Below are 26,718 nucleotides of genomic sequence, written 5' to 3'. Positions count from 1 at the left end.
ACCCCAGTTTTGAGTGTAACTGGTGCCCCTGATCACCGAACCCGTAATAGACACATAGTCTTGCGGGTAACGGGACGGATAGTGTATAAAAGCAACTGAACCAAGAGAACACTAGGTACCCGGAGACTACCTAAAGTAGAAGGTTCGACTGACCATCACCAGCACTGTTTCATACCTGTGCTTCCTTCCATAACCACTCAATCTACCTAGTAAGGTAGGCACGTTCTTCGTTCTTGCCTTTGTCACCATCCAATATACATACCGGCACAGAGCTTCCCGGAGCCTTTTTTTTTTTTTTTTTTTTTTTTTTTACAACATTTCCTTCATCTTCTGTTCCCTCTTCCCTCTTCTCACCATCACCGCAACCTCTTCGCCAACAGCCCACAGCAAGGTACGTCTCACTCGAATTCTTGCTCGAGACAGTTATATGGATATCGAGAGCTCATAGTTGGCCAATCGCTGCGTTACAACAAACCCTCTTCACAACAACTTATAATCAAGCCAAGAATTCAAATACCTGCGGCCAGGATTCACTAGTCCCTACCCAGCCGATCAGATTCTCGTCGAGATGGCCACCGAGAGGCTTGACGCTCCTCAAAACAGAGCGGAGTCTCGCATACGGACGCGACGACAGTTAACCAACCTGCGGGAGCACTATGCCCACACCCTGGAGCAATATTCCGCCGTCGCGCAGAGATCGATGTTGCTGCTTGAGCGGGCAATCGCCGAGCTCGCACAGCAGGCAGCCAACGCGGCGGCTAGTGGTGCCACGGCCGGAGGTAACGCTCATATGACGAGCCAGGCCTTCTGGGTAGAAGTTCGTGTGAGGTGCAGCGCTTGGGAGCGGCCGTGCAAGAACTCGGCGACTTCCCAGCGGAGATTGAGATGCATGTCCAGCGTCGAGCTCTCGCGCGACGCTTGGGATCTCGGGGATGATGGGTCGGACTCTTCTTACTTTTGGTCCTACCGTGTAAACCCGGGTCAAGTGGCGACTGCTCGATGGTGGGAAAGGCCAGTGGGATCTGATATTCGGGACGTGCCGCGTGCGTCGTCAATGATAGGATTGTTTAGTGGCTCAGAATAACTCATCTCATCGCGAAACCGATCTCCGTCAAAGCAACGCAAGAAGGATTAGTAGAATCGTAGCCAACTTGTAAGGAAATTACTCACCGACGGTTTAAGACCCTGTTCATGATGCTATCTACGCTTGTGGAGAACAATAGTATTCGTGGTTCGACCGTGTCGTGACTTATAAACTCCCGAATGCTCTGACCTGCCCCTATAGAGTCGATATTTAGTTGGCAGCATGCTATCGTGCTATGACGAGCGGACGAAGAAACGATACATCCGATGGTAACATAAATCGGTTTAAGGGAAAGAGGTGGGGAGGAAGGAGTTGGGAGGCGATGGTGTTGGTGGGATCATGGATGCAGATAATAGGTTTCAGCAAGACAGGAAAGTCCCCTGACATTGAGATGGATCTCCCTCCATCTGACTCAACGGGAATGTATACACTGGCTCGATAATCATGAGACCAAAATCCTAGACTTGAATATCTTTTCTTTAATATGTATAACATGACCTGGGATTATCTCTATCTCGTCTTCGTTGTCTCCGTCTAAAGCTAGGTCGCCCCTGATACCCCGGCAAGAGACCAGCATCGCTACAGGGTATCGCACCTCAGCGTGTATCTGTCCGTACTTGGGTATACCGTCTGTCTCGCGTGGGAATAAGACGCATGTGTTTTTATTTTATGTTGTTGAAAGAAGACGATGGCACTTGGGAGAAAGGAGAAAAGGTGAAGTGGATGCAAAGTGCGGAAGCTGCGCGCAATTGCAATTGCCTTGTCAGAGACGTATTGCTAACCATTAGCAGCCAATCCGAAAGCTCGGATCGTCTAGTTGGTTAGGATGATGCATTGTGGTTCCTACTACAATACTGCATTGACGGCAGTTCGAATCCGCCTCCGAGCATTTCTTTTTGTCGCGACACCTTTGTTGCTCAGTGCACGGAACCCCTTTTTTTTTTTTTTTTTTTTTTTTTTTTTTTTTTTTTTTTAAAAAAAAAAAAAAAAAAAAAAAAAAAAAAAAAAAAAGAGAGAGAGAGAGAAAATTGCACTCCAGATAGAGGGTATATATAGGGATACTATTTCTTGGACATTCGTCCCGGGCCCAACAAAGTACGAAGTACGGAGGTAATAATTACAGAGATGATTCATTCCGTTGAGTGGCGAGCCTTTTCTGGTTCCTGATGACGTGAGCCAACCCCGTTTCTTGTTTTCCCTCTTCCCCCATTCCCCTTTCTCCCCACAACGCAGAAAGTCACCATTCGTAGCCACTTCGAAGCTTTAGTACTTCGTACCTGACGTCCCAAGGCACAGTAAACTTTGCTAATTAATCGGAGCGATCTAACGATGTACACGTGCAAGATGGAACCGCCGCCGACTATCTTAAGTGCATGAAATGTATCCCTACCTTACCTACCGTACAACGCATTCCTGATTTCCATTTCTACCGAGTCCATGGGTCCCGGCTTTCGTGATACCCGGGGATCACGTGATGTGTCAGAGGAGAGCGAATGAAAAAGGGAAAAGGCCAATCAATGTCCAGCACAGCCTCGATGCCCAGTCCCCCAGGACGATTCGCCAAGACGATTCGCCAAGACGATTCTGCGATTGGGTTCGTTGTGGTCGTCTCAGCTTGCGTGGCGCCGAGAAGGGAAAGCAAAAGAGATTAGTGGTGACGCGGTACTCGTACAGTGTCCGTACTGTTGACAATTCGCATCGGTGGCGCATTCGTCTTTCTCTCCCCCTTCCTCAGCTGTCCCCTGGGCTTCTGTGGTACTCCCCCTGCGCTAGTATACCTGTGTCTGCATGTTTTGATGTTCTGTCTCTCCACCTGTCTGTGGTGTGGAAACACATAAGCTATACTTCTAGGTACTTATCATCTCGTACCTGCCCGTTTCATGGCTAGGCCATGTCGACGTTCTCCAGTACGAATACAGTACATGTACATGGCCATTAAGGGGGATCCGCATTCCCGCATTTTCCCAAAACCTGCCTGTCCCTTCAACTTCCCACTCTCCACTTGGCCACTTGACGCTCGTTTCCCTTTCATCACCAACACGACCAACCTTCTTCCCCGTCTCATTCTTCATTCTTCCCTCCGTCTCATCTTCACCTATCCGCTGTGTGTTGTTGTCGCTCCGTCTTCCGACATTCGACACCCTGCGGCAGTCATTCGCTATCGAGAAAAACAAATTCTCCTCCGGATTTTCTTCTTCTGCTAAACTACGACTTTATCCATCGCTCTTCGCCTTTCTCACATCGTTCCATATCGCCATTTTATTTTCGCCCTACGACAAAACCCTTCGTCGCGTTCCTTCCATCCCTTCCGACGATCACGATCACCGACGAGAACGCAACCCCCAATTTCACCATTAGCGGCTTCGCTTGACATCGCCGCCCCCGGTCACCTTCCGCTTGGATCTGCTCGATTACTTTCCCTCGCCCGTTTATCGTCCCATCGTCAGCTTTTATCCCCTCGTCTTCGTCCTAGCGACCGAGAGGGCCCGTTTCAGCCATCGATTCCTGCGAATCCCCCTTGCCGAACCGATCCGACGTCCCTGCAGACAGCCCCGACCTTTTATAATCCACGGGGCCAATCCGGCGTTGGCTATGAAGTAACGACCCTTTACCGTTTCCCACAGATTCCCAAGACGACAATCACGACAGTACCTGGCTTTGGCTTATCTACCCAGCGTTGTCTCGTTTATTTGAGCATATCCGTATTCATCGCCGATCGTGCATGCTCCTGACTTTGAAAGAACGGCGCCATGTTCTCCTCTCTATCTTCGGGCGTCGTCCCCACGGCCCTGCTCCTGCTCGCCGGCACATTGCCTTCAGCATACTCTCAGTCCCCCTACAGCCTGGAGACAGATGGTACGCTCTTCTTCTTTTATTATTATTATTTATCATCCCCCCCATCTTTTCCGTCTCGCGTTTGCTTCCTCTTTGCCCTTCCCTATGCTCATCTCCGGCCTCCTTTTAGATGATATCCGACAAGCAGCGAGAACCCTGGCCTACGACCTGATGCTATTCTACGAAGGGAACCGGACCGGCATGATTCCCGGCATTTTACCCGGTCCGCCCGACGACGGTCTCGGCGATTACTATTGGTGGCAGGGTGGTGCCATGATGGGCACCTATATCGACTACTGGCATTACACCCGCGACCCGAGCTACAACGACGTCGTTCAACAGGGCATGGTCCACCAGGTCGGCCACGACCGTGACTACCAGCCCCGCAACTTCACCGCCTCGCTTGGAAACGACGACCAGGGTTTCTGGGGCATGAGCGCCATGCTGGCCGCCGAGACGCGCTTTCCCGATCCTCCCGAGGACCAGCCGCAGTGGCTCGCGCTAGCCCAGGCCGTCTGGACCACGCAAGCCAGCCCGGAGCGCCACGACGAATATTGCAACGGCGGTATGCGCTGGCAGGTCCCCCTCACAAACCAAGGCTATAATTACAAGAATACCATCGCGAACGGCTGCTTCTTCAACCTCGGCGCCCGCCTCGCTCGCTATACTGGAAACGACACGTACCTCGAGTATGCCGAGAGGACCTGGGACTGGCTCTGGGCCGTGGACTACATTGACCACGAAAACTGGCGCGTTTACGACGGTGCCCACATTGAGCATAACTGCACCGATTTGAACAAGGCCACCTTTTCCTACAACATCGCCGTCCTCATGCAGGGTGCCGCTTTCATCTATAACCACGTGCGTACCTTTCTCTCTCCCCCCCTCTCTCACTCTCTCCCTCTGTTTTCCCCACTCCTCCAAACGAGTACGTGATAGCGCAAAGCTAACATGGATAACAACGCAGACCGAGGACCCGAAGTGGCTCGACCGAACCGAGAGGCTTGCCGAGCGCTGTCTCCGCGATTTCTTTCCCGATGGCGTCGCTTACGAAATCCCCTGCGAGTTCCGCCGTGGCCAATGCAGCACGGACATGTTGACCTTCAAAGGCTACGTGCACCGCTGGCTGACCGTCGTCGCCCAGCTCGTCCCTTCGCTCAGCGACACCATCTTACCCGTTCTACGCACCTCCGCCGAGGCTGCCGTCCGCCAGTGCTCCGGCGGCGAGACCGGTCGCGTGTGCGGATTCTACTGGAGCTCCGGCGAGTTTGTCGACCCCGCCGTAGACAGCACCACCGGCGCTGGCGAGGCCATGAACGTCCTCGCCGCCGTCTCGTCGCTCCTTGTCCACGGTGCTGAGCCGCCCGTCACCAACTTGACCGGTGGCACCTCCCGTGGCGACCCGAATGCTGGCCTGAACAGTGATATTTACCGCAAATATGATCCACTCACCACTGCCGACCGCGCCGGCGCCGGCATCATTACCTTCCTCGTTCTTGCTGGTGGTCTGGCCACCTGGGGCTGGATGAGCACTGGCGATTAAACGTTGTACTAACGAACAGTTCAGCTCGAGTGACCCGACTCTTTCCCCTTCGCCGGCTTGTCTCCCATCTGCTACAGGGCAGGGACGAATAGGCAGGGCAGGGCAGGGCAGGGACGCAACAGGCTCTTCCTTTCGCTGCATATTGCGGAGGACGAACCGCTGTTTTATCCGCTACCGCTTGCGGCACGGATGACATTTCGGCACCGATAAAGCGTTTCCTTCGGACCACGATAAATAGACGCTACATTCATGGACAGCATTTCTTCATCCGAATACCCTTCGAAGCTCTTGCGAATCTGGAGACTCAAAACACATGCAGGACGGCCGCGAGATTATAACATGTACACTTTACCCTTGAATGTCCGCATTTGGCATACGGCGTTTTCGCAGTCTTTTTATGTTCTTCCTTTGTTTTTCTGTGCGGGTATAAGTCCTCAACGTCCCAGAATTTAGGGATAGGAAGACTCTGGATTGGGATCGAGTTTGCTTTTTTCTGTATCTTGCGGATTCGCTCCCTGTAGGCCTTTGGTGTTCCCTTCGCTTCGCGCTTTTCCTTCTGGTTCCCTTGCCCCAGCGATCCTGGGCCCGGTTTTCGCACATCTCTTCTTTTCTTGGCTGTCTGGGGCGTGTTGGCAGAAGAGAACTCAATTCGGGCTGGGCGGGAACTATTGATGGAAATCCTTTGGCTTTTGCTTCGTTGAATATCTAAAGGAACGTGCGATGGTCGTGTTCTTGCGTGGAATGAGTGGTTCCTTGTGCTCGAGTGAAACATACCAGCTTGTAGACTGAGCCTCTGGTCTAGGACCGTCTGTTTCTCGCTCGAGCGTGAATTGTATCGTCTTGATAGAACGACTTTCGCGAAAATCCTTCTCAGATGCGTCCAAGTGGATCTAGTCATGAATAGGGGGCATGGGTGAAATATAGTCTGTGCATTATACTGAACTCTCACGAATGAAACGGACCTATGGGATATCTTGACATGCCTCTTAAACCTACAAGGGAAGAGAAATAGAAGCGGTGTCGAGGTCGTATGCCACAGCTCTTTTCTTCTTCTTTCCACCACCATCGTCGCCCCGTCCAGACGAACAATATAACGAGTATCCAGCGTCCCCTCTTAGACTACCTTTACAAGAAATTGATGCCCACGCCCACTTGTACACCCTTAGTGCCAACCTCCCCGCGGCGCAGGATCAAAGGCAAGCTAAAATTCAGTTCGAACCGCGCGACGGGATGGGCGTACACGATGCCAAGGCCGGCAGCGACGCTGGGCGGCCCGCGCACCAGGTCACTGACGGCACCCCACATGCCACGCGCCACCGAGCCGGCATCGAGACCTCCTGCGGCGGCCGTCGAAGCTGAGGCGCCTCCGCCTGCGTTCTTGTCCCGGTTTTTCATGGCGACGAGGCGGCCACCGTTGGCGAAGAGGTGGAACCGCAAGCTCGAATCGGGAGCCGTGCGCGGGACGGGGAGGAGGAGATTGACGCTGGCCGCGGCGAAGACGTCGCCTCCCACGGCGTCCGGGCCGTCGTGGGGTCCCAGCCCGCCCAAGGCGAAGCCGCGGACGTCGGTGGGCCCGCCGAGGGTGAAGCGGTCGTTGATGCGGGAGGCGGGGGCGCCGCGGCCGGAGGAGACGAGACCCGGGGCGAGGGGGTAGAGCATGCCGAGGCGCAGGCCGGCGCCCAGGGAGGTGTTGCGGAGCCACGAAGGGGCCAGGGGTGTGGCGGCGGAGAGCTCGAGTTCGGACTTGGAGAAAGAGACGTCGCCGCCGAGGGGACCGAGACCGGCGAGCTCGAAGACGGAGCGGACGGCGTAGCCGCTCTGGGGCAGCTGGGGGTTGTCGCGGCAGTCGAGGTGGAAGACGTGGCGGAGGGAGGACTTGAAGGAGTCGCCGGCGTCGGCGCGGACGGTGGGGGAGGCGGAAGCGGCGAGGGAGGTGAGCTGGCGCCAGGCGGCGGAGTACTCGAGGGTGTGGGAGGCGGCGGTGCGCGGGGCACGGAAGGCGTAGCGGAGAGTGGCGGAGCGGAGGACCTGTTCGTGGGAGGCCCAGGGGCGGTCTGTGGCGGAGGAGAGGACTTCGAGGGCGAGGCGGCCGTCTGAGTCGGAGGCGGGGAGGACGGGGGCGCTGAGCTCGGCTGAGTAGGAGGAACGGGTGCGAGTTCCGGCGCTGGCGTGAAGATTCAGGAGTTCGGCGCCGCCGAAAAGATTGCGGCAGAGGAGAGAGGTGTAGGCGTTTCCTTCGGCGTTGCCTACGTCGGTGCCAGCATTGAACTTATAACGAGGCAGTTCGCGGAGGGCAATGTCGATGTCGACGTCTGTGGGGGTGGAGGAAGGGTCGGTTTGCTGGGCGGAGTTGAGGAAGATTTGGGGGGAAGGGTGGAATATTCCTGGGATTTCGTCCGTTAGTGTGTCTGGGCTTCTTGTGACGTTGCTGGGGAGGAGGGGGAGGAGGGGGAGGAAGATGAGGAAGACAAAAAAAAAAAAGAAAAGAAAAAGAAAAGAGGCGGCACAGTACCGAGTCGGTCGAGCTTGTGGCTGGCATCGCGCAGGCGATTCGTCACGTCGCCGAGTGTAGAGCCGGAATTGGCGGCGTCGCTAACCAACGGGCTGAAGATAGGGTCTAGGAGGCTTCTTCGTGTGTTCGTCGCTCCGTGGACCTGAAGTTTATGGATGGTCATTGGGGCCAACTGCTGTTCTTGGAGTTGCTGGAAAGGACGAAAGACCACCTCAGTCAGCTGCGATGCCATTTGATTTGACACCACGTCCTGTTATAAGTGAGCGTACCAGCAGGGTATGACGATGTTGGTTCTCTTCCTCAATCTCCTTGGCATGTTCAAGGGATGACTCGGTCTCGTGGCGCAGAATCTCTGTTTCGGCCTCAAGCTTCTTGATGGGATCAGAAGCCTATGAAGGGAGATGGTATCGTGTTAGCTGAGCCATAGTACCGCTAAGTGTCGCGTTTTGGGTTCAGCGAAGGACAGAAGAAACGTACTGGGCTTTCGCCCGACCTCGAGCTCGAAGCCATGGGCAGTGCGGGGGTTGGGGTTGGTATAATGATGTGGTTTGGTGGTGAAGACGGTGATCTAGGTCGAGGTTGGGACTGGACCGTGATCCAATTCCCATCTTCCTGACAAGGATCAGTACGTACTTCGACTTCGTACCTTATTAGTACACGGTAGGGGACATGGACCCAGTTTACTACCTACCTTGCATTGGGGCTGTGGCCGTTAGATAAGCTGATAAGGTAACATCTAGTGGCTGAGGTGTGGCGCGTTTGTCCGCTGCGTCAGCCTTGTCCGAATGGAAACTGGTGGTGACTGAATTATGGGGTACGGAACACCGACACGATTGTGACCACCCTTCCAATTTCACGTTTCCCTCCAGCTCTTATTTCCCTACTTTCTTTCCCCACCGTCCACTACTCTGCATCACCGCCATCCTCGACAGCAATCTCAGAGACATCTTATACTAGCGTCGGCTTATAGTGTCGCATTCTCCAGCATACTTTTCTGTCGCCTCTTTTCCCCTTTTTGTCTGTCGTTAATTTTTATCTTCCTCCTCCCGCCTCTCCTGACGGGCGAAGCCCGCCACTTCAGCGACACTTGTTATATCCCCGTACTCATCCGACGTCATCGCTGTCCGGCTTGGTATCCGATTATCACCATATCCATCATGTCGGCCAGTAAAGCGGCGCAGAAGCGGGTATGTCAGAGTTGCTTACAGTGTTCGTCGAGAGAAGAGTCGTGAGCTTTGCCAGGCTGACATGACCTTAAACCACTACCTACAGTTGACCCGCGAGTACAAGTCCATCTCCGAAAACCCGCCCCCGTATATCCAAGCGCACCCTTCCGACTCGAACATCCTCGAGTACGTGGTTCTTTTTACGCGCACAATCCCGTTTTTGTCTGTCTGGGGGGTTTCACTGGCGTGTTTTTTGACTGACGGACATGTAGGTGGCATTACGTTATTACTGGTCCCGAAGATACCCCCTACCACGGCGGACAATACTGGGGAACGCTCATGTTCCCCCCGAACTACCCTTTCGCGCCTCCCGCCATCCGCATGCACACCCCTTCCGGCCGGTTCCAGCCATCGACGCGGCTCTGCCTCTCCATCTCCGACTTCCACCCCAAATCCTTCAACCCGGCCTGGGAGGTGTCGACCATCCTGATCGGCCTCCTCTCGTTCATGACGTCGGAAGAGATGACCACGGGCTCGGTATCCGCCACGGCCGCCGAGCGGCGGGCCCTCGCCGCCCGATCGCGGTGGTGGAACTCCACCGGGGGCGGGTCCCACGCCAAGGCCAACGTGGCGGGGAAGGGCAACGTCAAGGCAGGCGACGGCGGCGCCAAGTTCCGGGGCGAGTGGCCGGAAATCGACGCCGAGAACTGGGAGTGGATGCGCGAGAACAAGGTGGACGTCGCGACGGGGAACCGACCCTGCGGATCGGGCGCGGGGGGCGCGAGCTGTGGACCGCAGCTGGGCATCGGTGCTGGTGCTGGTAGTGGGCACCAGGGCCGCGCCGTGGTGGATGCCGTTGTGCAGCAGCGGGACGCCGGCACCGGTTGGCTCCATCGGAACAAGCTGCTCGTGGCTGGCGCCGTGCTGTTCATTTACGTCCTCATTGCGCGCATTTTGGGGAACGGGGAATAGACGAGACGATGAAGCTTCGGCTTTTCTAGAACTTTATTTTTTTTTCTTTCTCCTTTTTTTTTCTTTTCTTTCTCTTTTTGTCTCGCGAGTAAGAGGAATCTCCGGGACACGAAAGCAACAGCGGCAGCAGGCACCTTAAGATACGCGACACGGGCAGGACTGGATTGATTTTCCAGCAGAGCGCGTGGTGAGTTGGGCGGAACTTTTACTCCGCTTCCTGCATGATCTATCTTTTCATCAATGGACCAACTACGAAGCACGGCGTTAGGACACAGGACACACAAGCCTCGCGTCGACACATGCATTTTTGGAATCCCAGCCCAACAAGCCACTGCAAGGCACAGCGAATGGCGGGGGGTTTCACGTGTTCGGGCAGTGTTACCTTGCTGGGGCTGTCATGGAGAATCACTCCGTTGACCGCCAGACCTTTAGACGTTGAGCACCACGGGACCAGGTTCGTGTAAGGGATCTGAGTTGGGCGGCTACACGGACGGACAGATGGGATAGATGGGATGAATGGTAAATGTTAGCGTAGGATACTATTTGGCGGTCTGGTGGCCGCGTTGGATGTCGTACCATGGACCCAAGCGTCGTGTAAAGCGAGTCGCTAACGAACCCCTTGATCAATTCTTCCATGTCATCATCCGTACCATAAGTGCACTATAATGCTCGTGTAGCTGGACTTTTTATTATTTCCTTTCGCGCATGGTCCATTGCTGTTGGAAAGCGTGCTACAGTCCTAACTACCTTGTTTTGGTGATTTTATTGTTTTGGTCACTGAGCGAGAGATTAGGATTCTGGAGCGTAGGTATGGATACGAGATTCGATGTGTTATTTACTCCGTACAGGATTGTCAGAGCAAGTTTCGGTGTATTCGGTGTAGTCGGTGAGGTGCTTAATTGAAATGTGTACCTGAGGTACCTTGCGGAAGTCATACGGAAAAAAAATTAACATTCGTATCCGTACGAAGTAGGAGATCATGCTGATGCTCGTGAACGAATGGAGCCAACGACCTTAGCAAGCTACCTAGTGATAGGTCTTCCCGAATAAAGTGCCTTGGTAGGCGTCCAAGCCTGCAGTAGGTACGAAGAGCACAGGTACAGGTAGCGAGGTCAGGCCGTAATTAGTACCTCGTGTACAGTATTCATCAAGTTTTACGGTGTCAGATGCCACAGCTACCTTATCGGGGTGTGACAAACCACATAGTGTCAGACGTGTGGAGTACCTCGGTCCTATATATCCACCCTTATTTCCCCTGCTTTTTCCGTATAGTTAGACATTCCCGTGAAGTATTAAAAACTTTACTTAGATAAATACACATATAATTCCGCGTACCTTATTTATGTTCTGATAGTTATAAGCCCGGCGTTCTAATAAATGAAGCTATTCCGATCGATCCTATAGCTTCTAGGCTATTAAATCAGCCTTAAGTCTGTAGCGGGTAGTTTAGTATTATTAGTAACGTCCGCCTACTTTAGTTTTATTTAATCGTTTTATCGTTTTTAATCGCACTATTGTTTTAAGCGTTTAGTTTAGTTAATTAACCTTTCCGTTCATCCTATTCCACTACTTTTTATTAGTATAACGATAGCTTCCACGGTAGCAGTACCCGTTATAGGCCTCGTAACGCTCACCTCTCCGAAAGAATAGAGGCCTTATATTAAAGCCGTGATAACTATCGCGCACTCCCACGATATCGCCGACCTCGTTAATCCCGACCTTAAAGAGGCTAAACGGCCTAAGCGCCGTATTCGAACCGATCCACCGACGCCTCCAGCCTCTATTAAAGGAAGAGGTAATTAGGATATACTATTTAAGATCTGGCAGGTGGAAGAGGATCGGTATAAGGCTGAAAAGAGGGGGATTTAAGCACTCCACGACTATATCGCGGAGACGGTTAGCCCTGCTTTAAAGGATTAGTACGCCGGTAAAAAGGAAGTTAAAGATATCCTGTATACCCTTAAGACGCACCTTAAGCTAACGAACGTGGCCTAGAAGTCGCTAATTAAAAGACGCTAGGATAAACACCTCTAAAACGTTAGGCGTATACCCTATAAGCGCTGGCTAAAAAGCTTTATAAAGCTATGCCGCGACGCTAAGACGTATAAAGTCCGAGAATACGATACTAAGGAATAATAGATAAACGGCTTCTTTAACGCTATCGGCTATGTAGCACTAGAGTAGTTAGAAGGACGCTGTATATAGCTTATCCGGTTAGAAGAGTAGGACCTACCCTTAATTTAATCTATCGTGGAGAAATATACGATATAGCTTTGTCGCCGCTACCCGCACCGACTCGATAAAAAGCCTACCGTAGTATCCTTTTATACGGTAACCTTCCTAGGTAAGGATAAAGAAGGTAAGGATTAGCGGGCATAATCGGGATAGTAAGATAATTAGTAGTCCTCTCTATAGTAAAAGAAAGAGTGGCTTTACGACTACCGTAATAAGAAGAGGAGTAAGTATAATTATAAGCCTCTATAGAAATACCTAAACGTAAACGAGGCACACAGGAAGAAGGGATAGACACCCTTAAAAGAGATCTTAGAACGCGTTGACCATATTATTAAGACCTAGGATAACGAACGTTAAAAGAGATTCCGGGGGAATATCGAAAAGAACGCTAAAAGCCTAAAAACGGGTACTAAAAACGACTCTTAGAAGTTATAGCCGAAGGAATCGTTAAAGGAGGTATCTAATTTTATCGATAACTAAGAGGAGGATTCCGAAGAGGAATCCTATAGAATATACTCCCTCCTGCAGATTAACAGAAAAGAAAGCGTTAGTAGTAACCTCTTTAACCAGTTATTAATCGATTCCGGCACCTCTAGGTATATCACTAACTAACGATACCTGCTTTAGGATTTCGGACCTGCTATAGAAGAGTATCGTTTTTAAACGGGTAGTAGAGAGACTAAGCTAGTTAAGGGTTATAGTAGGATATAATTAGAGGTAGACGACGAATATAGTAATCCCTTCGTTTTAGTGCTAAATCGCGTTGCTTTTATAGAAGATTACCTAATAACCTTGATCGTAACCAGAAGATTAAAGGAAGAGGGTATTGTTTTTAATTCCGGCCTTAAAGTGCTAAAGGTAGAGGGCTTAGTAGCCTTACCTCTAAATAATGTTAACGATTAATACGCTCTCGTTCTAACGGATCATTGATAGTACCTACTAAGTAGCTTCTTTAATAGCTCTATAACGCCTACTATAAGCGTGGTAGACGCTCGCTTATAGTATAAGAGGCTAGGGCACGCCGGCGCTACTGCCCTCGATAAAATTAAAGATACCCTTGTCGGAGGCCTTATTAAAGGAAAAGGTCCTCTTATAGTGGATTATAAGGCCTATACCCTTAGTAAGGCAAAGAAGGTAGTATCTAGACGGTCGCCTAACCACTAAACAACGATACTATAGTATAGAGTGGAGGTTAACCTTTTTAGCCTTAACGAGGCCTATAACTGTATAAAGGTCGTGATGCTTTTATACGATCCCTGTACTCGTTAAGCTATTACAACGGCCTTAGGTATTTAATGGGATATATAGCTAGAACTGGTGGCTACTGCAGTATATCTGTATAACCTTATCTCTTAGAAGGACCTCTAGTGGAAAACCCCTTAAGGGCAGATAGAGGATTGGATTAATAAATAAGGCCTAAAGAAGATACTGACGAAGCCTATTATTAGCTACCCAAAGAGGTATAGTTATAGAGCCTATCCACTAACCGCGGATTATTAACGAGGTCGTAACCGTAACGCTAAGCTCGCGGAGAGAGTATATATCGGCTATTTAATCGGCTATAAGAGCACTAATATATACCGGATTTAGGTGCTAAAATTAGAGAGGATCCTACGCACAAGAGACGTTACTTTTAACGAAAAACAGCTATATAAAGATCGTGACCACAAACCTAAGGTGTTAATTAGGGTTTTCGAGTAGCTTAATCTGCCTATAGATTATTAACTCCACGATCCTTTAGGTATTACTACCGACGTGGTCGATTTTCACCCTTAAATGCTGCTAGAATAGAATACTATAAGAGAGGCTATAGCGGCTGCTGCTGCTAGTGCTTCTGGGGGGGTGGATAGAGGTGTAGATTTAATAACCACTATAGAATCTGCAGAAGAATAATAATAGCAGGAAGATTAACCTGCTGATTAAGAGGCATAGGAGGCACGTGGAACAGGGTAAATAAGCCTTATAACGCCTTCCACGCCTCCGGCGGCACCTGCTTTAATAACGCCTTCCATAATTACACCTATAATTATGCCTCTACTAGTACCTATTTTCCTTCCTCTAATAACCATAAACGGCCCTCCTATACTACTAACTAGAACTACGGATCTGCCGCCTGTTCTTAAACGGCCTAATGATGCCGAAGATTAATCTAACGATACGGCTACGACCGGCGATATCGTCGCGATAGGATTATTATCCCCTGACTAATGGGTCCTCGACGAGGAACTAACTACTACCACCGCCGTTAATTCGGTATCTACGGCTCCTGCTAAGTCTCCTTAAACCTCTTCTTCTACTGCTATAGCTAATTAAACTGCTTCTATAAGCAGAAGAAGCCGCCCTCCTATTATTCTAACGGCCGCTGCCGACCGGCCTGCCCGTAGTAGGCGTCTAACCGACCGTTATATCCCTCCTTCCTTTTATACCTTCTATAATCAGATTGAGATGCCGAAGAAGCCGCTGCTATGCCGCGATATATCTAAGGAACCTCTAAACTGGTCTTAAATGCTGAAGAGTCCCTATAAATTAGAATGGATTAAGGCCGCCTCCTAGGAGGTCGGCACGCTTAGGTTAATAAGCACCTTTAAATAGTGGGAACAGTCCCACTAGTAGGGGTATAGCTCAGGACTGCCTGAATCAGTTCTAAGGCTACTAGACCTTAAATAGGTTTTCAAGTATAAGGTCGATCCTACTAGTTACGTTAATAAGTTTAAGGCATGCCTATATGTTCGAGGGGATCAATAACCAAATAACCACCTTAACGCCTACGCCTCCACCCTCGCTAGAAGGACCTTTAGGTCGCTAATAGGCATTGTAGCCTATTTTAATCTCGAGACTCGGTAACTTAACACCGTTAACGTATTTACTAATACCCTACTTAACGAGGAAATCTATATTAAAGACCCCCCTGGTTAGCAGCTGCTCTAGTCGGCTACGGGCCTTAAAGCCCACGAATAGCTTAAGGACCTTTTAAAGTAACGCCCTCCTATATAACATAGAGGGATTTAAAGGCTACGCCGCGCGTTATATAGCCTCCGCCGTTCCCTAAAGCTATAGCACTAACAGCTCTCTTCCGTACTAGGTAAGTACGGTTTAAAGCAATTGACCGAAGACGATTACGTCTTTAAGAATAAGGTCCTGATTACTTTCTTTTACGTTGACGATATTGTCCTGATCTACCGTAAGGAATATTAATCTACCACTAATAACCTAGTGTAGCAGATACAGAAAAGCTTCTAAATCAGGGATCTAGGACCACTTAAGTGGTTTCTTAGAATCCGCGTAGGACGCGATCGTTAATAACGTAAGCTGTGGTTGTCGCTTAATAACTATATCACCGATAAGATGAAGGCGTTATAGGTAGATTATAGAGGTTAGAGGGTTAAAAGCCCTCTTCCTTATCCTGATATTCTAGAACCTGCCGACTAATAAGCCTCCGAGGAATTAATCTATCTATATCTTTGGAAGGTCGGTTCTATTAACTACGCCGCCTATTAGACCCGGCCTAACGTCTCTAAAGCCGCTTCGAGGCTTACCGAATTCAGCATTAACCCGTTAAAATAGTATCACGAGGCTGCTAATAGGTGTCTAAAGTATCTCGGCTCGATAAAGACCCTATGCCTTTACTTCGGACCACGTAAAGACTATTAAAAGCCTGTACTCCTCTATGCTTCCGACGCCGCCTTCGTAGACGACCGTGAGACTAGGTATAGCTTATAAGAGTACACGACCCTGCTATTCGGCGGTCCTATAGACTAGAAAGTAAATAAGTAAATAAGCGTCGTGACCTCTAGTACTAAGACCGAGCTTATAGCACTTTCTGCTACTATTAGGTAGTATATCGCGTCGAGGCGTTTAATAAAGGACCTAATATTAACCTTTAAGGAGGAACCACTAATAGTATACTACGATAATTAATAGACTAAGTAGCTACTAGAATCCCTTAGGCTATAGGTTACCTCGAAATTAAAGTATCTTAATATCCACGCCCTTTAGATCCGATAAACCGTTTAAAAAAAGACCGTCTTAATTAATTAGATCGCTACCCACGATATAGTTAGCGATAGCCTTATAAAGGTACTGCCCCCGTAGAAATATAGGGCGTTTATATATCTGTTAGGGATAGAGGTCCTAAGCCACGGGGCCTAAGGTAATTTATAAGAGGCGCGGTGCCGAGTTTATAATCTATAGCCTAGATTAACCGTGGTTTTGGTGCCCTTTAGATTATTATTTGGGCACCCGTTTTTAACGTGATTTCAAGGTTAATTTAACCACCTGTTTTTACACGTTTTTAACGTTTTTAGATATAAAAGGAGCGCGCTTTTTAATAAACCGTTCTTTAACCGTTGGATTGATATCTAGACCACTATTTTACCCTAGATTTACGGCTTTAAATTAAGCAGAATAGTCAGGATTAATTCTGTAGTTCTGGGGGGGTGTGTTAGATGCCATAGCTACCTTATCGGGGTGTGACAAACCACATAGTGTTAGACGTGTGGAGTACCTTAGTCCTATATATCCACCCTTATTTCCCCTGCTTTTTCCGTATAGTTAGACATTCCCGTGAAGTATCAAAAACTTCACTTAGATGAATACACACACAATTCCGCGTACCTTATTTGTGTTCTGATATACGGAGTACGGAGTAATTATGGTTTGCGGGGATTAGGGGGAAGAGGGGAAGGCGTACGTGAATAAGTTAGGTAGGTACCTTAGCTCAGGTAGAGGTACTCTTGCTTTCGTAGACAACCTCACATAATGCGTGCGTACCTTTTCCGTCCTTCGTAAAAATTGTGACGCAGCCCCGATTTTTTTTTTTCGTCAGTCTTCGACTCCTCGACGGGAGCCTCGTGGTGGTTCTAGTTTCTGGTCTGGTCCACACCTTCCTCACGGCTGCCCATCTCCTACCCCCATCAACCTCACCTTCCCGACCCGTCACCTCTCTGTGCCTGGTATCTGCACCTTCGCCAGCTTCAACAGCCGTCTTTGCTGTTTCTGCTTTCATATACCGGCTAGGGTTGATGCCATTGTACTTCTTTGGCAGCATCACACCCACCTCCCCTTTGTCGACGTCAAACAGAGAAAACAAAGAACAACGCTCCTATTCTTTGTCCCAACGCATATCACGAGCATCAGAAGCACCGGCACGTCGTCAGCTTCGATCCGGCGCCTCGTCTCCCGCCTCTCGTCTTTCACTTCTCGCCTCGCGCCTTGCGCCGCCACCACCTAACCTTGATCCTAGTCTTCGGGTACTCAAAGCCAAACCATAAGATCATCTTCCTCTGACTTCCTCTTGCTTCCCCTCATCCCCTCCTCTCCATCCCATCTTCTGCCATACTTTCTCCTTCTCTTATATCTTTTCTTCTATCTTTCCTTTCCCCCATCTCCACCCTGGACGGTTTTCTTCTTGCGTCGTGCACACAACAGTGTACTATCGCAAAAAAAAAAAGAAGAAGAAAAGACCTCTCCCAATATACCCAGGGCAGACTGTGACGCACTATTGAGCGCGCAGATCTGTCGTAACATGCTTACCTCTTCTCGAAGTCGACGCATGTAAAGAGTTGAGTAGCTCCAGGTCCCGCTTCAAGCTCGCCGTTTCCCCTTTCGACCTGGAGTCTCGCTCGTCGTTCGCCCTTCCACCACCGCCGCACCTTACACAGCCGTCTTGCTCGCTCGCCTTTACGTCGATTTTACGTTCACCATGCCTCGCCCCAACAACCCAGCTCCCGGTCCCCGTCCCGGTTCCGGTGCTGGCGCCCCAAAGGCAAAGGGCGTTCCTGCCCCGAACCGTGGAGTCGTCCCGGTTATTCCCCTGCCCTACATGAAGAATCGTGGCAGAGGCAAGCAACCTTCCGTTTCCGCCGCCAATGGCTCTTCCCTCAAGATTCAACACAACGCCGAACTCGCCGAACCTGCCACCCCCGAGACTGTTTCGACCGACGTTAGCAAGGATTCCAAGGGCTCCAAGGAAGGCACCGTTGTTGATGAGCCTGCTGCTGCTCCTGCCGCCGCCGTAGAGTCCAGGTCTGGTAAGCAGTTCTTTCTCTTCGTTCCTCCCCTCTTGCCCAGACTACCTCAACCTCTACTGCATTGGCGTTCCCCCTGCTTTGTAATTCCACGTGTAATTCCACATTCTGACCCTTCATTTCTCCTTTGCCATAGTCAATCACGTTGCCGAAACCACGCCCGCCGCAAACTCGCCCGCTATCCCTCAACCGACCACCTCCGTACAAGCTCCCGAGCCTGTTGTCTCCCAAACCGCGGAGGAGCCCGATTTCGGTTCGTCTTTCCCATTCGCTTCGTACCCATCTCTTCGCGTTTGGCCATCAACTCCCACTGACCAGCATCTAGACCAACCCACTGCTTCTGCACCTGCCAAGGGTACATTGTTGCACCTCATTCTTCTGTCCCTTCCCTTTCGATCATGGGCCACGCGTCGCTAACCGGCTTTTTCCAGGCTCGTCCGCCGCCACAAAGACTACTCAAGCTGGTCCCCCGACCACTGCTGCCCAACCGCCTCCCGCCATCCCTCCGAGCCGCTATACCATGCCCCCTGCCTTTCAGCCGGCTCCCCGCCCACTCGGGCCTCTCGCCAACGGCGATTCCGTTCGCGGGCCCCGTCAAGGCGTCAATGGCCTCGGCATGCACCATCCGCACCCTAGCAATGGCAGCCTGCAGTTTGGCGGCTTTGGCTCCAACAGCTCGTCTCCTGCCCCGCCTCATTCGGCCGGTTTCGGCCCGCCGCCCGGTTTGCCAGGTCATCCTGATGGTAGACGCGCCTTCCACGGTCATGGCCACGGTCATGGCCATAGCCATAGCCATAGCCATAGCCATAGCCACGCCCACGGCCACGCTCACATGTACGGCCACTCCTACGGCCACTCTTACGGTCACGACCCTGCCGCTCCCGGTCTTGGTTTCCCTCCCATGGTCCCCTACATCACCGAGTTCGTCCCTGTCAGCACCGCCAACGCCGATGGCCATGGCCGCCACGTACCCGCCCCGGCTGGCATTGAGCCCTTCGTTCCACGTGGTGCCAACGGCTACGGCGCTGGTCCATCCACGCCTCACAGTTTCCAGGATTCGCAGTCGTCCAACCAGCCCGAGGAAGGCAATCTCTTCGGCCACTTTCACGCGCCCACCAATATCAATGGCGTCGCTGGTAACGGCGATGACCGCGGCCAGCCGCGACAGCGTGGCGTCCCCGGCTATGGAGGACCTCCGCCTCCTCCTCACCAGGCGATGATGCCCGGTCACATGCCGCCGCCGCCCATGATGCAGCCGAGACGGGACGGGCAGGACGATGGGCTGGTCGGCTTCCTGCAGACTCAGTTTCAGGATCCGGCTTTGACTGACTGCACCCTCGAGCTTCGCTATGCGGACGACCGTGCCCCCCCTGTACGCCTCTCTGCCCATCGCTTAATACTTGCCCGGAGCGGCGCTCTCCGCAGCCTCCTGGATGCCGCCAGTGCCAGCAACGGCGATTCGACCCCGTCGGGAGCGGCGAACCGTACCATCGTGCTCCAGTCCGACGATAAGTATCTCCGCTCGGACGCTTTCTGGATGGCCGTTCAGCGTCTCTATGGTTTCCCCCTCCTCGAGGCCCCCGAACCGGCTGCCATGGGCGACGAGGGTCTCACTATGGCTGGGACGGCTGACAGCCGCTTCGACTTTGCCCTGGGCTATGCCGCCGCCGGTTCTGTCTTGGGTTGGACTCCGGTGGTCGTGCGCGGTCTCGATATCGCGTCTCGCCAGATCACGTTGACCACGCTCGAGAAGGCCCTCACTTTTGCCTTGGCTGACGTGCCTGACCGAGCGTCGGCCGACGGCCACACCCAGTTCGCGTACGGCGAGGTGGTTCAAATCATGATGGACGGGATCGTGTCTTTCATCATCAACAACTTCCCCGCTTTCTTCCGCCTCGATACGTCCGTGGTCGACCCCGAAGGCTTTGCGCGGATTCCGCCCGTCCCGACGACAGCTGCGCCCTCCGAGGCGGCGGCGACGGCCGATGGCCCTACCATCGTCCGCGGCACGTCGGTTCGTCTGGCCCAGGGCCGTCGGCCGCGACCGACGCACATCAAGTTTGGGGACATTAACGACGGCCCCGCTGGGCAAGAGGGGGGCAACGCCGCCGGCAGCACGGATGGGGCTTCTCCTCTCACGGCGGAGCAACGCAATATCAACGCCACCCTTTCCAGGGTCCTCCTCAATCTGCCGTTTGCGTACCTGAAACCGGTGCTCGAGTCGACCGGGTACAGCGTCCCGGGCTGGGCCAGCTCGGAGATGCGACACCAAATCATGGTGAGCGTCGTGTCGGAGCGGGAGGCTCGGCGGACTCGCGCGCTGGATGCGGTTCGCGAGGGCCAAGTACCTCGGGCGGCGCAGATCCGACGCTGTCTCGAGAGGGTGGAGCCGCGCCACGGCGACGCCTGGGACGTCCTTGGCTGGCAGGAAGAGGTGGTTCCATACAGGGGGGATGCCCCCTCTCTGGTCCGTAACTGGGTGCCCCTGTCGCCACAGGGCGGCGAGGGGCGGTCCGGAACGGCACCTGCGCCCGCTTTCCCCTAGTGGTTGACCTTTTGACGTGACGACCACACCAACCGACGCAAAAGGAAAGCTGCGAAGCAAAGAACTAGCGCGGTCTGACGACTTATGAGACTAACGAGCAGAGCGCAAACCATCAAACGGATATACTACGTACGGGGAAGTAGTGAATCGGTACCGTACAAGAAACGGATCACAGTGCACTTGCGGCATGATGAGGACACAAAAAGCACCTTTTGCCCGCTCGCGCCTCTTTATTTTGCTGTTTTGTTTCGGGGGGGAAGGGGGGGGGCGGGTGGTCCGCTTTCTTTTGCTAATGTTTCTGCAATCGGACTCGCTTTTGTTTCGCGCGCTTTAAAGGGGAGGACATGTCCCTCCCGCTCGGTACATTTCCGCCCCTTCTTTCTTTGCAGGAGAAGAAAAGCACAAAAGCTCCCTCCGATCTGGCTTTCATATTTCCCGCTTGTTACGAAGATGAGGGTGACGGGAGAGGTGGGGGGAAACCAAAAATGAGGGCTACTTTATCTTGCCGCGTCTTTTTATGGGCATTCTCGTTCCCCCTCCGTGGATTAGCGGCTTGCCCTTTGGGGCGGGGAACAAATATTACACGAGAGACTTGATTTTGCCCTGGGGTCGCTGGGACCCCGTGAGGTGACGTCTCCATCTACTCAAGTCGGAGATCAGGTCAGGTCAGGTCAGGTCAGGTCAGGTCAGGTCAGGTTTGGGCAGACCGTTCGTCCGGGACGCGAACGTGTCTGACCGGTTCAAGACCAGAAACGACTCGGTCGCGGGTTAGTTAGCAGGATGACAGAAACGGGAGTGGAAGAGACGGAATGCGCCGTGAGACGACGGCTAGCAGCAGTTGTGGGGATGAAGACTTTGGGGCGGGATGGGATGGAGGAAGGATGTAAGGGACGTCACAAGTACGATACCCGCGTTGTGCGTGGGACAGAAGCACGGGATTGGGAAACAACTTTGCGAGGAGGTTACTGGAAGAATAAAATGGGTGAGTGTGATAGTGGTTAAAATAATCAAAACGCCGATAGCAAGAGTGAGAGAGTGGAGTGTCCGGCGGGGGTGGTTTTTTTCTTTCTTTTTCGTTTCCTTCCTCCTTTCTACAGGTACGCTATACTAGGCGACGCTGTTTATACGTTTGTGGAATGTTGGATATGCCGAGGACGACGCGGTTGAGGCTGGATAGGTCCGTGATATGGGGATGAATGTGGAATGGGAAGACCCGATGCGGGTGTCATTTAAGGGGATAATTGAGGGACGTATAAGGTACGAGGGAGAATTGCGTATGGCTGGTTAGTTACTTGGATGCCGGTACGGATGGAGTTTGGGTTGCTTGATCTGAGGAAGTAATTGAGAATGGTAATTAGTGGATAAGGTACTGGAATGAAGATCTGTCTATGCTTATAAGGCATTATGCTGTTGACCTGCTAGTGTCAGATATAGCGTAACCGGAACGGTTAAAATAGGGGTAAAATTGATGGGTGGGGTTAGTCCGACTAGGGCACTTGGTTATTCCCAATAGGGTACCACTGACAGCACCTGATGCTAGCCGCCGCCACGTCCTATTATACCTAGATACTTCTATATAATCTATATACCTACCTTACCTATACATTCAATTAACGATATCGTCGCTTATTTAATTAACGATATCTTCCGACCGTTTAATTAACGGTATCGTCGCTTATTTAATTAAGGATATCGTAGGCACGTAGATTATATAGAAGTATCTAGGTATAATCGGAAGTGGTAGCGGCTAGTAGTAGGTGCTATTAGTAGTGCCCTAGTCGGAGTAACCAAGTGCCCCAGTCGGAATAACTAAGTGCCCTAGTCGGACTAACCGTGTCTAAATTAATTAAGATAATTATATATTCTTATATAACTTACAGGACTATTAGGGGTCTACTACTACTATAATCTCTATAGTGGAAATTCTATAGGTATATACCCGGATGCCCGGGGTTATAATTCTTTAGTTAAATCCGTGCCCGTTATATAACCGTAAAACCACGGTCTATTAAATATACTATCTAACCCCTGAAACAACGTATAATATATACTTACGGGGCCTAAATAAACTAATAGTATCACGATAATAAGCGGAGTGAAATATAACTAGATATATTAAAAGTAGAGATTTTCTACATAAAATACAGGGGTTTAGATATACTAAACTAGGGGTTCTTAGTATCCTATTAAACGACCTTATATCGCACGTTAAATAGGCACTTGAATGATTAACTTAGTAGAGCAGAAATCTCGTGTATGTGTATTATGAAGTTATATCTGGGAGAGTCTCTTATGCCCTTAATTTTGGTGGTGAAGACTCTGTTATGGGTACTATATCATTTGGATCCTATCCGGTCTTTTCCGGTATCCACCCTTATTATATCCTAATACCCGAAGTCCCCGATATCTAGAGCCCTTAGTTATGGAGTGGATCCCCCCTAGATCCCCTATAGACTATATCGTGGTCCTGCCTATACGACACACCCCCTTAGTTAAGGTGGGTCTTCCCAGATTAACTGACTAATTAGAGGCTTCGGTTTAAACTAAGCGCTCTTAACTTTTCTATCGTAAAATTAGTAGTTAAGGGAAAACGCCCTCGTAAAAGGGATCTAAATCCGCCCTATTTAACCGTTTAATTTAATTCTAGCTTAATTAGTTCCTTAATCCTGATTAGCAGGATCTAATTAATTGGATCTATATCTATCGGATCTACTACGCCCTCGGGGGCCTTTATTATAGCCGCTTTAACGCGTTTAATCTCTTCGTGTAGTCGTTTAGACTACTCGATACGATCCTTTTAATTAGTTAAATTAAGCTATTACTATAGTCTTTTAATCCCCGCCTCCGGTAATGCCTTTATTAATCCGTCCGCGATTATCTCCTTCGTGTTAACGTATGTAACCTTAAAAAGACCTTATTACACTAACTAGCGCGCCTACTAGTTATATATATCGACGTGCCGTAGCCTTATCCGCAGGCGTTATACCTTCTTATTAACGAGGTTAATAGTCTATTAATTATTATAGTATAGCTATAGCTATTATTAGTCTAGCCGAAGCTCTAAATCCCTTAATATCCGGCTAACGAATAACGTCTTTTTAGCGGTCTCTATAAAAGCGAGTAGTTCCGATTCTATTAATAACGTTATGACTATCGGTTATTTACCCGTTTTCCAGTTAACGGTGCCGCTAAAGAGCTTTATCGTATATCCTTACGAACTCTTATAGTCTGGATTATCCTTAAAGGACGCGTCGCTTATTATTTGGAAGAGCCTATCCCCGTTGAATTCTAGGTAGTGGTATCTTATATAGTATAGGAATAGCAGCACTTATTAAGCCCTTTTAAGGTAGTTAGAGGAGGGGTTAACGTTATATTAGGAAAGCTTCGAGTAGGCGAACGCGATATCGGGTCTTATCACGATAGCGGTGTATAGGATAGAACCGATTATTCTCTGATACTAATAGACCTCGGGAATCAACGCGCGGGTGCTATCTCGGGGCATTACCGGCTCTATAGATAATAGGACCTTTAGTGGTTTTTAGTAGAGTATATCTACGTAGTATTTAACCGCGATCTTCTCTATATAGGAGGATTATAATAGCTATAACCTACGGGTGGCTATATCCCTTAGGACCTTAATTCCCAGGAACTAACGGATTTCTTCGCCTCCTAATAACCTATAGCTTTATTTAAGGGCAGCCTTAAGATTATCGGCGTCCGTCTTACGGTTTTTATAGTATATAAGTCCGATATCGTTAACGTAGAAGAATAGGATTAAACCGTCGCGGATTATAATATAGGGGTTATTAGGGACGGTTATAAAGCCTATCCTGTATAGCGTGCCGCTAAATTCCTCTTACTATAGTAGTGGCGATACTCTTAAACGGAAGAGGGCTTTCCGTAGTAGTAGGACCTTACCTAGTACTTTATAGCCTTACGGTATCTTTATAAACACCTCTTCTTTAAGACTAGCGTTAACGAACGCGTTAACGGTATCGAACTGCTTTATCTTTAGGTTAAATCGGGCGGTGATCGCTATAAGTATACGGAAGGACCGTAAGGCTAGCGTTATAGCGTAGTTATCTTTAGTCTCTAACTGTTTTTATTAATCCCCTCGGACTATAAGGCGTGCTTTACACTTAAGGAGGGTGCCCTTTTTATTAAATTTATAGGTATATACTTATCTATAGGCGAGGACTTATTACTTATTAGCCTGATTACTACCTACCTCCTACTAGTAGCCTATTTATCGGTGCCCCTTAAGGTATTCCCCCTTAGCCTATAACTACCGCTCCCGTAACGGATAAAGGCGTATATCGCGGTAGTGGTTTAGTAGAGGCGGGAGATCCTCGCGGGTTATATACGATAGCGATAGCGGCTAGGAGGTATAAGGGGAATCTATAGCACCGATATCGTTATCGTTAATAGCTTACTTCCTTATACGTGTGGGGTTATAAGTCCTGCTAGCGTTAAAGAACGCCTTCTAGGCGTTATTATTCTAGACCTTCTCGGTCGTGTATAGACTTATAATAGTTCTCGCGATAGATAGGCGCGTGGGTAATAGGCGCGCGGCCGACTAGAGTATAGCCGACGGGCACCCCCTAAGGGCACTTATAGCTGTCCGTTAGTGGTTATCGTATTCTTTCACCTTAGCGCCCCTAACTACCGCTAACGCTATAAGGAACACGCGCGCGCGATCTTTAGGGGATATTAAAGGCGTGGGAAACGGTTTAAACCTCGTAGTAGTAAACCGTGAAGTATCCGTAGTAATAGCGGTAGCCTCTCCTATAGTAATAGCGGTAGCGTCGGAGTTATAAGATTCTAAATCTATAGCCTAGTTATTAGGCTATAGATTTAGAACCTTATCTATAGTAATAGTAGTGGCCTCTCTCGTAGTAATAGTAACGGCCTCGCCTTTATCCGTAGTAATAGCGGTGGCGTCGCCTTTACCCGTAGTAATAGCGGTGGTATAGTCTTCTTCTATAGTAATAGTAATATCCGTAGTAATAGCGGTGTCCGTAGTAATAGCGGTATAGTCTATAGTAATAGTAGTAGCCTCTCTTATAGTAATAGTAACGGCCTTACCTTTATCCGTAGTAATAGCGGTAGCGTAAAAGTCTTCCGACTTAAGATCTAATACGTCTATAGCTATACCCCTTAATAGTAGCCTATTCGCGGTCGGGGTACAGGTGATACGGATGGATTATAGGCGTTCCCCGATTTCCTTAGCGGAAGCTATAGCTTATAGCGTTTTAATCCTGCCGTTAAATATCTTATCTTCGTTAAAGACCACGTCTCTTATAGTGATAATATCTATTAGGTATAGTAGCTAAATCCGGAAGCTATTCGAGGATTAGTATCCGACGTAATAACCGATCTATACCTTCGGTTCTAGCCTTTATAGGCGGTTCCTTTTAGCTTAAGTATCGCGTGTTTTTATAAAGGCTTTATAGCCGCATACTCGTAGGTGTATAAGGTTAGGTTAACGGCCGTGTAGACCTTTATATAGCGTTCCCTAGTCGTTAATATATCGTGGCGTCCTATTATATAGATATATAGTAGTCTTAAAGATTTTAGGCTAGATAGATATAGGCAGATTGGCTTTAATCCTTATAGCCCTCGCCCTTCTCTTAATAATGCCTTTAATCCATTCTGCTACGCTATTCTAATCCTATAAGTATAATACTGATAGCTAGTCTTTTACCCCCTTAGTAGCGAGGAAAGTAACGACTTCTAGGTGCTAAAATATCTTAGAATCGGCCCGTAGAACGCGTGGCCTAACGTCGAATTAGGTCTTAAG

General features: G+C 50.1%; 5 protein-coding genes and 1 non-coding gene across 6 annotated transcripts; 5 read left to right on the top strand and 1 right to left on the bottom strand.

Annotated features, from left to right (window-relative positions):
- Positions 1 to 332: 332 nt before the first annotated feature.
- On the top strand, positions 333 to 1,176 carry SODALDRAFT_20693 (hypothetical protein). The gene has a single exon (XM_028607247.1). The coding sequence runs from the start codon at positions 569 to 571 to the stop codon at positions 1,082 to 1,084; it is 516 nt and encodes a 171-aa protein (XP_028470473.1). The 5' UTR covers positions 333 to 568; the 3' UTR covers positions 1,085 to 1,176.
- Positions 1,177 to 1,886: 710 nt separating this feature from the next.
- On the top strand, positions 1,887 to 1,973 carry SODALDRAFT_t36. Its single transcript has one exon. It is a non-coding gene; the product is annotated as a tRNA-His (tRNA).
- Positions 1,974 to 4,024: 2,051 nt separating this feature from the next.
- On the top strand, positions 4,025 to 5,462 carry SODALDRAFT_268784 (family 76 glycoside hydrolase; the record flags this gene model as incomplete). The annotated part of the gene is made up of 2 exons (XM_028607623.1): positions 4,025 to 4,780; positions 4,887 to 5,462. 2 exons carry the CDS (start codon positions 4,025 to 4,027, stop codon positions 5,460 to 5,462), a joined length of 1,332 nt encoding a protein of 443 aa, XP_028470472.1.
- A 908-nt stretch (positions 5,463 to 6,370) lies between these two features.
- Positions 6,371 to 8,553, bottom strand: SODALDRAFT_304112 (hypothetical protein). Its single transcript, XM_028608969.1, has 3 exons — positions 8,452 to 8,553; positions 7,975 to 8,363; positions 6,371 to 7,846 (listed from the first exon to the last, which is right to left on the bottom strand). The coding sequence occupies exons 2-3, from the start codon at positions 8,204 to 8,206 to the stop codon at positions 6,588 to 6,590; spliced, it is 1,491 nt and encodes a 496-aa protein (XP_028470471.1). The 5' UTR covers positions 8,207 to 8,363; positions 8,452 to 8,553; the 3' UTR covers positions 6,371 to 6,587.
- A 578-nt stretch (positions 8,554 to 9,131) lies between these two features.
- Positions 9,132 to 10,112, top strand: SODALDRAFT_336300 (ubiquitin-conjugating enzyme; the record flags this gene model as incomplete). The annotated part of the gene is made up of 3 exons (XM_028612580.1): positions 9,132 to 9,161; positions 9,247 to 9,326; positions 9,413 to 10,112. 3 exons carry the CDS (start codon positions 9,132 to 9,134, stop codon positions 10,110 to 10,112), a joined length of 810 nt encoding a protein of 269 aa, XP_028470470.1.
- Positions 10,113 to 17,813: 7,701 nt separating this feature from the next.
- Positions 17,814 to 21,090, top strand: SODALDRAFT_20568 (hypothetical protein). Its single transcript, XM_028607239.1, has 5 exons — positions 17,814 to 18,376; positions 18,510 to 18,626; positions 18,699 to 18,728; positions 18,805 to 20,342; positions 20,403 to 21,090. Exons 1-5 carry the CDS (start codon positions 18,049 to 18,051, stop codon positions 20,916 to 20,918), a joined length of 2,529 nt encoding a protein of 842 aa, XP_028470469.1. The 5' UTR covers positions 17,814 to 18,048; the 3' UTR covers positions 20,919 to 21,090.
- Positions 21,091 to 26,718: the final 5,628 nt, after the last annotated feature.

This window comes from Sodiomyces alkalinus, assembly GCF_003711515.1.
Source record: "Sodiomyces alkalinus F11 unplaced genomic scaffold SODALscaffold_1, whole genome shotgun sequence".
In the NCBI taxonomy this organism is placed as follows: Eukaryota; Fungi; Ascomycota; class Sordariomycetes; order Glomerellales; family Plectosphaerellaceae; genus Sodiomyces; species Sodiomyces alkalinus.
Note: the sequence above shows the minus strand (reverse complement) of the source record. Positions and strands in the feature narration are given on the sequence as shown.